The 13398-nt window shown below is 47.5% G+C and overlaps 1 protein-coding gene across 1 annotated transcript; it reads right to left on the reverse strand.

Moving 5' to 3' along the window:
* Window positions 1–4240: 4240 nt before the first annotated feature.
* On the reverse strand, window positions 4241–12299 carry LOC121360475 (patched domain-containing protein 3-like). Its single transcript, XM_041480324.1, has 4 exons — window positions 11434–12299; window positions 11092–11213; window positions 10523–10668; window positions 4241–8132 (listed from the first exon to the last, which is right to left on the reverse strand). The coding sequence occupies exons 1-4, from the start codon at window positions 12163–12165 to the stop codon at window positions 6532–6534; spliced, it is 2601 nt and encodes an 866-aa protein (XP_041336258.1). The 5' UTR covers window positions 12166–12299; the 3' UTR covers window positions 4241–6531.
* Window positions 12300–13398: the final 1099 nt, after the last annotated feature.

Here is a 13398-nt window from a genome sequence, read left to right on the forward strand (position 1 = left end):
AATTTTAAAACCACCTGTTTGGATATTAATAATTAATGGGAATAATAATTGGAATAATAATTCCATATTATTAATTCCAATTAATAATAATTGGAATTAATAATATGGAAGCAGAATGCACAGATCTGCAACAGAAATTACTGATAGAGTGCACATACAAAGCCCTGGAGGATGCAGGAGCCAGACGGCTGAGTAGAGAAGCTTGTTCTGTAAGGCATGTTAAACAACAGCTAAGTCCTTCTCCAATTTCCTGCTCACTTGTCCGAGAAGATTTGTGAGCGGGTGTCTCAGCTGCATGGCCAGGAGTCACGATCTTCCTTCTACTCTCCGTGTTCTCTCTCACTCGTGTGTTGTTCGCATGACCCCTTCATTGCCTCTGTTGTCCCCGGGGCTCCTCAGGCCCATTCCCTCGCCGGGAATGCCCTGTCCGGCGCAGTCCCTGCGCTCAGGGACGTTGCCTCGGGGACGACACGGGTGCGCCCGGCGGCAGTGGCAGCGCGCGGCCAGCAGAGGGCGGCGCCGGGCGCGGCCGGGCCGGCAGCCGTCCCTGCCGCAATCCCCGTCGGGAGTTCGCGGATGGAGCTTTGAACCACACCGGGCGACGGAGGGCGATGATGTCGGGTTTGTCCTTTGACAAGCTGTGGGACGACCCGCCAAGTATGAAGGATGGAGTGCTAGTCAGAACCCTCTGCCAGTGGCTCTGATTTGTGCTGACTGCACTTGAAGTCTTACGGAGATGAGTCAAGGGCTCCTGAGGTAGTAGATGCCGTCACAAAAGTATCTCAATGGCATTAAGGGATGCTCCTCTTAAGAAAGCAACATGGCCAGTATCCCAGCTGAAATTCCTCTAGACCATTGCATACAGCATGGGCAACAGACAGGAGGAGCTGGAAGCTACCTGCTGTTATAAAGCAGTGACCTAGTTGCCATTACTGAAACTTGGTGGGACAAATCCCATTACTAGAGTGCAGTTATCAGTGGCTACAGGCTATTCAGAAGGGACAGAAGAGGAGGGAGGGGTGAAGGAATTGCACTTAACATCAAGAGGTGGAGTGAGTGTGAAGAGCTCTCTCTCTGAAGAATAGCCATGAGCAGGTTGAAAGTCTGTGGGTAAATAAGAGATCAAGGGAAAAGGGAATCTTGTGGCTGGTGTTTACTACAGGCCACCTGACAAAGGGGAGCCTACAGAAAAAAACCTGACTCCAGCTACAGGGGGCATTGTGCTCGCAGGCTCTTTTCCTGCTGTGGAACTTCAACCACCCTGACATCTGATTGCAAAGTAGTATGCTGAGCTGTAGGCAAGCCACGAGACTCCCAGAAGCGTGGATAACTTCTTGAGCCAGGTAATAGACAGCCCTTCTAGAAGGGATGCATTACTAGACCTGTTGGTCACCAACACAAATGAGTTAAGTGCAGACATCAAGATTGAAAGCAGCCTGGACTGCAGTGATCACACATTGGTGGAGTTGGCAGTCCTGAGGGATGTTGGTCAGGCAAAGAATAAAGTTAGGACCCCAAACTTTAGGAGGGCAAGCTTCCAGCTCTTCAATAAGTTAGTCAATAGGACCCCGTGGGAAACTGCGTTCAAGGACAAGGGAACAGAAGAGAGCTGGCAGATCCTTAAGGATGCCTGTCATAATTGCAAGCGTTAGTGATCCCTAGGTGCAAGAAATCAGGCATGGAAGGCAAGAGACTGGCATGGTTCAGTTTTGACTAGGACCTACTAGTCAAAATAAAGGGCCAGCTATCCTGGGAAGAGTGTAGACACGCAGTCTGGTTGTGCAGGGATGGGTTAAAGAATGTCAAGACACAGCTGGAGCTGAACTAGGCAGGGGATGCAAAGAATAACAAGAAGGGCTTCTACAGGTATGTTAGCCAGAGAAGGAAAATCAAAGAAAGTGTACCTGCCTTGTTAACAAAGGCCAGCAAACTGGTCACAAAGGACAAGGAGAAGGCTGAGATACTCAAACACCTTTTTGCCTGTCTTGAATGGCAACCTCTCTTCTCACACCTCTTGAGTGGGTGGACTGCAAGATGGGGCTTCGGTAGCAAAGTCCCTTCCACTGTAAGAGAAGATGATTCTTTACCACTTGAGGAACCTGAGCATACATGTATCTATGGGACGTGATGAAATGCATCCCAGAGATCTGAAGAAATTGGTTAATAGAGTTGCCAAGCCACTTTCTGTGCTATTCAAAAAGTTTTGGCAGTCAAGTGAAGTTCCAGGTGACTGGAAAAAGGAAAACACTGAACCCATCTTCAAAAAGGGTAGAAAGGAGGACCCTGGGAGCTACTGACTTCTGTGCTTGGGAAGATCATGGAACAGATCCTCCTAAGCTATGCTAAGGTATGTCAAGGACAGGGAGGTGATTTGAGACAGCCAGCATGGTTTCAGCAGGACATGTCCTGCCTGACCAACCTTCTGTGATGGAGTGACAATATCAGTGCATATGGGAAGGGCTATTGTTTTCTCTGTCCTTCTTTAAGGCCTTTGACATGATCCCCTAAAATATCCTTTTCCCTGAATTAGAGAGATATGGATTTGATGGGTAGACTACTAGGTGGATGAGGAACTGGTTAATTGGTTGCATCTGAGGGGTAATGGTCAGTGGCTTAGTGTCCTAATGGCTATTGGTAACAGGTGGTATCCCTCAGGGGTCCATACTAGGACCATGCTATTTAATGTCTTCCCCAATGACACAGACAAAGGGATTGAGCAAGTCTGCAGATGACCCTGAGCTGAATGGTGCAGGTGACATGCCTGAGGGTCAGGGTTGCCATTCAGAGGGACCTGGACAACCACAAGAAATGGGAACCTCATGAAGTTCAACAAGGCCAAGTGCAAAGTCCTGCACATGGGTTCGGGCAGCCCCTGGTATCCATACAGGCTGGGAGATGAAGAGGATGAGAGCAGCCCCGCTGAGAACAACTTCAGGGTACACTGCTGGATGAGAGGCTGGACATGACCCAGACATATGTGCTTGAAGCCCAGAAAGCCAATTGTACCCAGGTCTGTATCAAAATAATCACAGACACCAGGTCAGTGGAGGTGATTCTGCCCCTCTACTCTGCCTGGAATACTGCATCCAGCTCTGGGGTCCCCAGTATTAGAAGAACATGGACTTGCTGGCATGAGTCTGGAAGACGCTACAAAGATGAACAGAGGGCTGGAGTACCTCTCCTATGAAGACAGATGGAGAGAGACGGGGTTGTTCAGCCTGGAGATGTCTCTGGGCAAAAGGGGACCTGGAATAGTGACAGGGACAAATATTTTAGCAGGGCCTTTGATATAAGACCAGCAGTGATGAGTGAACTAAAAGACAGTTGACTTAATACGAGGAATTTTTTTACAATGAGGGTTGTAAAACACTGAGGCAGGTTGCCCAGAGAGCTGGAAACATTAATGGTCAGTTGGATTGGACTCTGAGCAACCTGATCATGTTGAAGATGCCCCTGCTTATTGCAGGAGGGTTGGACTAGATGACCTTTAAAATGTTTTGGTTTGACACTGGCCAAATGCCAGGCACCCACGAAAGCTGTTTGCTCACCTTCTGTTGGTGAGCTGGGCAGAGGGGAGAAAAAAAAAGAAATAACAAAGGGCTCACAAGTTGAGATGAGGACTGGGAGAAAACACTCTAAGGGCAAAACAGATTGAAATTTAAAGGTATAAAGTGAATTTATTATTAACAGAGTCAGAAGAGGACAATGAGAAGTAAAATAAGCCTTCAAACCACTTCTTTTCCCCCCAGCCCCTCCCTCTTTCCCACTGACAGCAGAGGAAGATAGGATGTGGGGGGTTGTGGTCAGTTCATCACCCAAGATCTTTTTCTGTTTGCTCAGGGAGAGGAGTCTTTCCTCTGCTATGCCATGGGGTCCCTCCCACAGGAGACAGTTCTCTGTGAACTTCTCCAGTGTGGCTCCAATCTCAGGAGCATCAGACCTGCCAAAACTGCTGCAATGTAAGTCCTTCCCACTGGTCTTTCCAAAACTGCTGTGGCGTGGGTCACTTGTCCACGGGGTGGAGTCCTCTAAGGATAGGTTGCTCTAGTTTGGAAGCAAAGGTTGTCTTTCTTGATCTCTGGAAGCCGGGGCACTCTCTCTCCATTTGGGTCTCCCACTTCATCACACCTTTCTCCAGTATCCATCCACTCTGGCATTAGTACTTCTGCCACAGGCTGCAAGTAGATCTCTGCATCCCCTGTGGAATGGCTCCAATCTCAGGAGCATCAGACCTGCCAAAACTGCTGCAATGTAAGTCCTTCCCACTGGTCTTTCCAAAACTGCTGTGGCGTGGGTCACTTGTCCACGGGGTGGAGTCCTCTAAGGATAGGTTGCTCTAGTTTGGAAGCAAAGGTTGTCTTTCTTGATCTCTGGAAGCCGGGGCACTCTCTCTCCATTTGGGTCTCCCACTTCATCACACCTTTCTCCAGTATCCATCCACTCTGGCATTAGTACTTCTGCCACAGGCTGCAAGTAGATCTCTGCATCCCCTGTGGAACTCATGGTCTGCAGGGGGATAGCCTGCTTCACCATGGTCCTCACCATGGCCCGTAGAGGAATCTCAGCTCCAACATTTGGAGCATCTCCTCCCCTTTTTCCACTGACCTTGGTGCCACCATGTTGTTTCCCCTCACATGTCCTCACCTCCTCCTCTTCTCTGACTAGAAGAAAAGCTGTTGCCCATAGGTACCACTGCCAACAAGTTCCACCAATTGAAAGATTCCTGCAGGATCCCACAGTGCCAAGAGGTCGATCTTGTCTAAGTTCCTTGCCAGGAGTTGTCATCATACTTTTGCTGCCGGCCACGTGGCCCTGCCGCCACTGAGTGGGCAATGATGGCTGCTATGGTGCTGGTGCTATTTAATGCCTCTCTTCATGTGGGGCAGCAGGAAGGGGAAGCTGTGGCAGCTGCCCGTGCCCTTCTGTCTTTGGCATGGCTCGCTAGGGGTGGCTAGGCAGGCAAGGCTTGCTGTGGGCCGTGCCAAGATGGCGGCAGCTGCAGCACATCACCTCACGCTGCCAGGATGGCCCTGGTGGCAGCGCCTTGCCATCCTGGAAAAAAACTGCATGTGCACTGTTTTGGTTTTCTTCTTAAAAATGTAATCACAGAGGCATTACCAACCTCTCTATTTAGGCTAGCAGCATGTCTATCTTCAGAGCCATCAGAGATGGGCTCTGTCAGACATAGTGGAAGCTTCTAGTAGCTTCTCACAGAAGCAACTTCTGTGGCCCTCCCCTGCTACCAAAAAAAGGCTGTGCCAAATCAACACAAATGTCCCTTCCAACTCAAAATATTCTAGGACTCTATGAGTGAGAAGGATCTTGCCCTGTTTACTGGGTCTCATGAAACTGGCCAGATATCCACAAGGAACAGAGGCAGTCCCTGGCTTTGTCACACTTGCTCAGACTCTCAGAAGAAACGCACCACAGCAGCAGATTTGGACCGAATTATTTAGTAAGTTCTACACCAATTTTTCCAGAATTACAAACACTGGTTACCATCATTTATTTTATTTCCAATGGGTCTATCATCATGTTGGCAACAAACTATGAACTGAATTTCACCTACTGCCTTTTCCCCATAGGTCAGAAGATCACCTCATATATTCTTAGCTACTAAGTGAAAGCTCCTCTTCTCTATCGATGCATCCCAAGATGGGTTGTCACTGATGAGCATAATGGAATGTATGGGTTTACAGTTTTAGGACTGATCTGCATAAACTTGGGTTTCTTTTTCACTCTGTCTCTAATCAGGCTGTGATTGTCTCTAGCGAATCCCTGCCCTGTCATACCACGTCATCTCCCAAGGTGGTTACTCAGGAGGTCCACACAAGTTCAATAAACTTTGCAAACTGCAGCCAACAGAAGCTACACACAAAGTTTTTAAGGGTACCAGATGTTCAACGTTACCTAGAAAACAGAACACCAAGAAAAGATTTTGAACAGAAAATGGGAGTCAGCTTGGGGTGAGTCTTTCCCAAGGTTTTTTCGTGCTGCATTAGGAACCTAAGCACATTTTGTCTCCTGAAGGCTTATGAGTTATTGCAGTCTGGGACAGTTCTGATCTCTTGTAATTTTGCTGTAAAACATCCAGATTTGAGGCTCTTGGGTAAAAACTGTCTTCCAGCTCAGTGCTGGGATGAGTTACAGCATCAAGGCGAACAAGGAGGAAATACAGTCCAATGAGAGTTACTCTTTTCTGCTATGACTGTGTCCTGCAAACATGTAACATAGTCCATTCACCTGATGCAGTGGTCAGTGTTTGTAATAATTGTAATACATTCAGCTAAAAAGTCACACAAAAAATATAATTAGCGAGGTAGTAATATAAGGTGGTAGTTGAACATACACAAAGGTAAAAAATGCAAATCCATTCTGTGCAGTGTGTTGTTATTTTTCTTACCTGGCTTTTCTGAAGCATTTATTGATCGGATGTATTTATTCTTCTACTTTTTATGTCTTATATTTCCTGACAGTCACTGCATTTGAGCCTCCACATAGTAAATATATAAAATCTTTAATTTAAATAATTTATGGACAGTCTTTATCGTTTCTAAACCTATGCTCTAACCTTTTAGACATGGTATTGTGAGGTGAACTGCCAAAGTTTCCAAAAAATGTTAAAAACACTGGAATAAAAACAAGACCATGAAGAGCCCCAAACAAAATAACAAGGAACATGATCTTGAAGAATGTCCTAAAGATGTAGGTATTCGCTGCAGCCAGGACAACTACACCCAGTATTGTAGAAACTGCACCTTGCAGAACTGGGTAACCTAGCAGGGACAGAGCTTCAACTGCCCTTTTATTGGCTGATGGCTCTCCACTCGTAACAAAGGCATAGGAAATATGAGCAGAAAAATCTACTGAAAACCCAATGCAAATGACCAGGTTGATCATGGATATGGAATCGAGGTTGACGTTCCAGAACGTCATGAAACCAGCAACGCCAACTATAACAGAGGCTATAGCAAAGGTCACCCACAAGCAGCACAGCGGGTTGGGAATGAGCAGAAGGGAGACAACGAGCATGGCCCCGGCAGCAACGACAACGTTCTGAACAGTGTTCTGCACTATCACCAGGTACTGGTCGTAGTAGATGAAGGCTGGGTGATACACCTTCAGTGGAATGCTGCACTGCTTGGCTGCCTCTCTTAACTGATTGAGGAGATTCTTCTCATCCACGGCTGATGTCACATTCACTGTCTGGATGAAGAAACGTGAAGCCTCTATTTCATCCTGAGTCTTGTTTATGTCCCACTCAAAACTGGGAACAATTCTGAACAGTATAGTTAAGTCACTTAAGAAGTCAGTCTTACTGTTTATATTTATCAAACTCCTTTTGGCAAGTACTGTGTATACTCTCAGCCATGACTCTGAGAGATTCTTATCTACATAGGAAATATTCTCTAAATTCTCTGTGCAGCTCTCAATGCCAAGACGCACCGACTCATTCCAGTAATCTACACTCTCAGTAATGACAACCATGACCCTGGGTCCATATGTGGAGAAGTATTTGTCATCATCATCATAGTATGGAATAACATAGGAGGCATCATTTGCCAGATTTCGGAGATCGATGCCTTCCCTGATCTGAGTACACCCATAAACGCTGCCACCCAAATATGCTCCGTAGAGCAACACCATGAGCACCTTGACCCATTTATTTGTAACAAAAGGGCCATAATACTTTTTAAAGAATATGCTCATTGGATGCTCACCTTCTGGCTGAGATGGCTGCCTAGAACAGCTGCCAATACAGCAAGCATTGTACAAGCAGGAGTTCTCAGCCTGATCTTTACCTACATCCACATGCATACAAGTCAGCCAGTGCCGGTTCCCTTGCTCCCTTTTGTGATTTAATACCAGAATTGCCCCAAAGAAGGTCATGGTGTATACATAGCAGAAGACAAAAGCTGTCCCTGTATAGAGGCAAAAAGACCTCACGGACGGAAAAGCAGTCCAGGTGCCAATGAAGAAGGCCAAAACATCTGTCAGAGTGGTGATGGTCACAGAAAGTGCTGCTTCTGCGTAAGTTTCAGCCAGCAGAGATTTAACACTGGATTTCTCTTTTTTCCTTGAACTTTGTTCCCAGGAAGCAATCATGATGAACATGTCATCAACACCAACCCCTGCAAGAGGAGAGACTGTTAACGCTGCACTGCAAATGGCAGCTTCCACCAACATCCAACAAAACTACAACATTAATCACATTTCATTCTACATAAAATCTGAAAAAGGAAGTTGGGCTTCTAACACTGCTCAAGCGCTGATGCAAGTTACAAGAGAATCTGGAAAACAGATCTTTTGTGTGTGGCTTTGAATGCATTACCTTTTAGCACCTCCTGGTGACCTGATGGGTTGTTGATCCCTCAGCAATTCTGCTGAAGGACTGAGCACACCTACTGCATCTCTGACAAGTGTCTTGTAGTTGATGTCCATGTGTCCCCTGATGCAGATGACACAGATTTCAAAGCATCACATATTCTGATGCTCAACTGTTCTTACCACTGGAAGCATCCCCCATTATCTCTGGAATCTCTTCTTCAGCACTGCAGCAACTTAGACCAATAATGTCTTGTTCTGCCTTCAGAAGGCAGGAGTTGTTATTTTTCTTACCTGGCTTTTCTGAAGCATTTGTTGATCGGATGTATTTATTCTTCTACTTTTTATGTCTTATATTTCCTGACAGTCACTGCATTTGAGCCTCCACATAGTAAATATATAAAATCTTTAATTTAAATAATTTATGGACAGTCTTTATCGTTTCTAAACCTATGCTCTAACCTTTTAGACATGGTATTGTGAGGTGAACTGCCAAAGTTTCCAAAAAATGTTAAAAACACTGGAATAAAAACAAGACCATGAAGAGCCCCAAACAAAATAACAAGGAACATGATCTTGAAGAATGGAGCAGTTGCTATCACACAGGTAAACTATGCTTCCAGATTTCCAGTGGCTTACTTTTTTTATGCTCTTTGCCCTCCACTTCTCTCCAGTTTATCTTCCAGCACTTATTCACGATTTATGATTCATTTTTGTAGAGCAGTTGCTACCACATGGGAGAAGAGTGATATTCCGTTTTTCCAGTGGCTTACTTTTTTATGTTCTTTGCCCTCCACTTCTCTCCAGTTTATCTTCCAGCACTTATTCACGATTTATGATTCATTTTTGTTCACCTTTATATCGATGTGCTCACAAATATTACCTTGGGAAAACCTGCCAGGAAGACTGGATCCTGGGTTTGGGTTTTTGCTAAGATGCCAGAGTAAGTGAGCTGAAGTTCAAAAATGAAGAGCCAATGGGCTTCTCTCACCTCTGCTAACTCTCAAGATTATTACCTCACACCTTTCAGTATTTTGCCATGTTGTCAAGGGCTCTTCTATTCACTGAAAATTAATCACACAGAAGGGAAAGCAAGGCTGCGCGAATAGCGGAGTGAGATTTAGCCAAGCACAGAAGAAGAGATGAAATCATTACCTGCTACCTGAACAGGCAATTGCCAGTAAACATGCAAAGATGAATTTAGCAGCACATCAAAAGGTACTAAAGGATGGCAGTGAGCCAGTCTGCTTCAGAAAGCAAGCAGCCTTCAAACAAATCCTCTGATGTACTGAGAATTTATTTGCTTTAACGCGAGGAAGACAAAAGTCTGCGTGTTATTTCTGAAGATCTGAAGAAACTGGCTTAAGCCCTTTCCCAGGTATACAAAAGGGGCTTTTTGATAGTCAGAGCCACTGCAATAGATGAGCAAGCAAGTAAATTAAAAATGCATTAGAATTATGCAGGAAACAAAGAAACAATGCCTGCCCAAAGGTGCAGTTGCATTGGGCATCTTAGGATGATGCACAGCCTCTGTCAACCTGGGAGCTCCATGTGTTTTCCTCAGCATGTGACCAAGCCCAAGAAAACATCAGAAGACTGTATGATATAGGAGACCCGCAAGGATTTTAAAGGCAGTAATTTGTTTGCTGCAGCATTATGTAGTTGGAAACATTATCTAATTGCAGCAACACTATCAGTATTTGGAAAGTTCAGCGCTGGCTGTTAAGCAGCCTGTGTAACAAGGATGCAATGATACCAACTTCCTTGGATTTTTGGGGGGAGCTGCTTGCTCGAATGGTGCATCACTTTAGTTGTGCAGCCAACTGAGACTGGTTTGTACATAGATGTTATATTGCAGAGGATTAATCATCCTGGCTACACTTCCAGGGACGCTAGAACCATGCCACAAGTGCTAACTGTACCACTCTCTCATTTACAGTCTTCCTGCTGTAGCAGTGGATCTAGATCAGACCTTGTCTTCTGGGGAAAGGTGCCCTTGCACCAGAACCCATCTCCAGTCCCACTGTGGCACACTGAGCTGAGCTGAGAGGGCTGCACCTCTGGGTATCTCCTACACTCACTTCAGGAGAAAATGTTGTATCATCTGACATTCACATCATAAAAGACTGACACCATTAGGTTGTTTTAACTTCACTCTGGTCTTTGTATCTGAATACAACTCACTTTTTCTACTTACCCAGAATCAGGAATGGTGCATTTGCTACAGTGACCACAAATGGCACTCCACAGAAGAGCATCAATCCAAAGCTGCTTAATACAGCTAAGCCAGAAGAAAGCACTCCACAGCTTGCAAGCCAGATATTATTTCTTATACAGCTTAGTCTGAAAATATTTCAAGGAATATCTTGGTTATGTGTCATATTTCCCAGACAATACCCTGTCTGAAGAGAACACCTGATGAATGATGTGGACAAGATTAATTTCTCTATGATGTGAGCTTTCAAGTTGGTCATGTCTACACTGAAGACTTGTTCAGGTATTTATCTGGTACTTACCATGAAACTCATCTAAGCAGTTTGGAAATATGCACAGATAGAAAAGAAAAAGAAAGAAATACCTTTTGCCTATTATTAAATGTCATTGTTATATTATTAAGTATTGTTAAATATTGTTATATTATTAAATATCACTGGAAGCCTGCAGTTTCAAGAACGCCTTCACTTGGCAAGACCAGAAATCAACTGCAGGAAGGTAAAGAAGAGCAGAGATCACTGCTCATTGAGCCATAGTTTAGAGACATTTTACCTTAGGCAAGAGATGATTGCAAACGTTATTGTCAGGAAATATGTTATGGAGAAGAGCGGGATCACATTCTTGGTATTTCCTTCAAACTCCTGTTGTCTGGACAGTGAGGTAAAATAAGTCACCTGCCGTTAAAACAACAAGAAACGATAAAGCACTTTTCCTTTTCTTGTTTGTACAAACTCAAAGGCAAGGTCAGACATCACGTTGGCAGAGGAACAGTGCCCTTGCACTCGCAACCCGCTCGCCTTCTTCCGCCACCCTCCCTTTCCCTTTCTGCCACGGGGCTGCCCGGACATTTCGGGCTCGGCGGCTCCGTACGGCCGTACCCGGCCCCTGCGTTACCTGAACGGAGCCGAGGCGCAACTCCGCCACTTTGGAACTGATGCCCTGCAGGAAGCTCTCCAGCCACTGCCGGCTGTCCTGCGCCTCGGGGCCGTCCTCCCGCAGGTAATACACCAGCTTCAGGGCCCTCGCCCTGAGCACCCGCCCGCCGTCCGTCTCCACGCCGCCCAGCGCGGCCCCCAGGAAGACGCTGTCGTTGACGGGGAAGCGGAGGCTCCCCGGGGCGGGCGGTCCCGCATCGCCCCGCCGCGACAGCAGCGGGTTGGGGCTGGCACAGACGCCGGCGGTGCGGGCGCAGAGCCGCTCGTACTCGGCGTCGTGCACGGTCGCGTTCAGCCGCAGCACCTCTGCCCACGCCGCCGGCTCCAGGACCGAGGTGCCGTTCGTCGCCACAGCGATGAGGGCGGCGTAGGCGCCCTCGGTGGGCAGCCGCGGGGCGGAGAAGCGCTCCGTGTCGTTGGTGGGGAAGCGCCGCCGCACGAAGTCGCGCTCGGCCTTGGCGGGCCCCCACGTCGGCGTGAACTGCCCCTCGATGTCGTTCGCCTGCCGCTGCGGTAGGAAGAGGAAGCCGGCGCCCAGCCCGCCCGACAGCAGCAGCGGCACCAGCACGAAGGGCCAGGGCCAGGCGGCCACGGCGCTCGCCAGCGCTTCGAAGAGCCGGCGCAGCGGCCGCTCCACGCAGTTGGTGTTGCGGCAGGAGCAGCGCTCCGCGGGGTCCCGCGGCCGCGCCATGGGCGAGGCGGGCACGGGCTGCCGGCCGCAGCTCCTCGCCGCGGGCGCGTCCCACGCCGGGGCCCGACGGTGCGGTCTGTGCCGGTGCTGGAGGAGAGGAGAGAAAGAGCGGGGGAGAGTTCAGAGCCGCCCTCTGCCCGTTGGGACCGTGGAAGTAATGCGGAGCTTTCAGAGGTGGGCGCGGCCGGGGCCCTCCCTCGCCGTGACTCACGGGCTCCCCGGGACGGGCAGGAGGGCAGATCGGGTTCTCCCTTCTGCGCTCCCCCATCTGCCTGCCCCGCGGTTCCGTGTGCTCCCGTTTCCTGGCCCCTCCTTTACCGTAGCCCGCAAAAATTTATTTTTTCTGTGTATAGTGAGCTGAACAAACTCACTGGGAAGTCAGTTGTGTGCTGGGCCTGTTACAAGGGAATGAGTCAGGTACACAGGAGGAAAGAGCATCTAGAATCAAGACTGTGTCATGCACAGTTGTCTCATGAAAGCTCACATGTAATGGACAGCAGGGATTTCAAGTAAATTTGGGGCTGCCTCTTGGGATCTAGTGCCTTGAGCTCCCTGTAGTAAACAGGATTTAATGTGATCCTTGGGTATATGAACAGAGAACAAGCCTAGGGAAGGGACTTCCACAATATCTAATAGAATCAATAAAGCCAGTGTTACAATATTAAATACAGAACTAGCTTCCATGTTATAAGAAGGATAGAGCAGAATTAAAAGGTGCAGTGATCCTGAGCAGGAGACCATTGCCTATTGAGGAGTTAAGAAGATCACATGGCAGTGAGCCCACGCTGTGCTGTATGTTCAGCGTGGCCCTTGCACCAGTCTGTGCCTCAGCCAGCCCATGGTACCAAGAGGAGCCTGCAAAGCATCTCCCACTTGGTACCAGTGATCAGAAAAGCTAGACTTCCGTTTCTTCTATTCTCCAAATCTGCTGCAGCTGTTACTTCACCACTAAAGATTATTCTTCTGTCTGGGAGCAAAACACAGACAGTGGTAATATGCATCTTGCAGTGTTTGCTCTTTCAGTGTACAGGTTTACAAAACAGGGGGGTGACAGCAGAAGAAATAAAAGACTTTGAAACAAGGGTTAGCAATTCCAGTTGGCAAGCCACAGGATATCACTGGTGTGATATGCCAGAGCTTTATGTAGTAGCAATCATAGAAAGGGTCTTTCCAAGTCCAAAACCTACCCTGCAGCCTGGTGTTCTTGACACTGGTAAGTGACAGTGGTTTGAG

The sequence above is a fragment of the Pyrgilauda ruficollis genome, unplaced genomic scaffold (assembly GCF_017590135.1).
Source record: "Pyrgilauda ruficollis isolate IOZ18807 unplaced genomic scaffold, ASM1759013v1 scaffold505, whole genome shotgun sequence".
Lineage (NCBI taxonomy): Eukaryota > Metazoa > Chordata > Aves > Passeriformes > Passeridae > Pyrgilauda > Pyrgilauda ruficollis.

Coding starts and splice junctions, on each gene's coding strand:
- LOC121360475 (XM_041480324.1), bottom strand. CDS start 12,165: ATGGCGCGGCCGCGGGACCCCGCGGAGCGCTGCTCCTGCCGCAACACC. Junction 11,214..11,433: donor TGCGCCTCGGCTCCGTTCAG/GTAACGCAGGGG, acceptor TTTTAACGGCAG/GTGACTTATTTTACCTCACT. Junction 10,669..11,091: donor GCAATCATCTCTTGCCTAAG/GTAAAATGTCTC, acceptor AAATATTTTCAG/ACTAAGCTGTATAAGAAATA.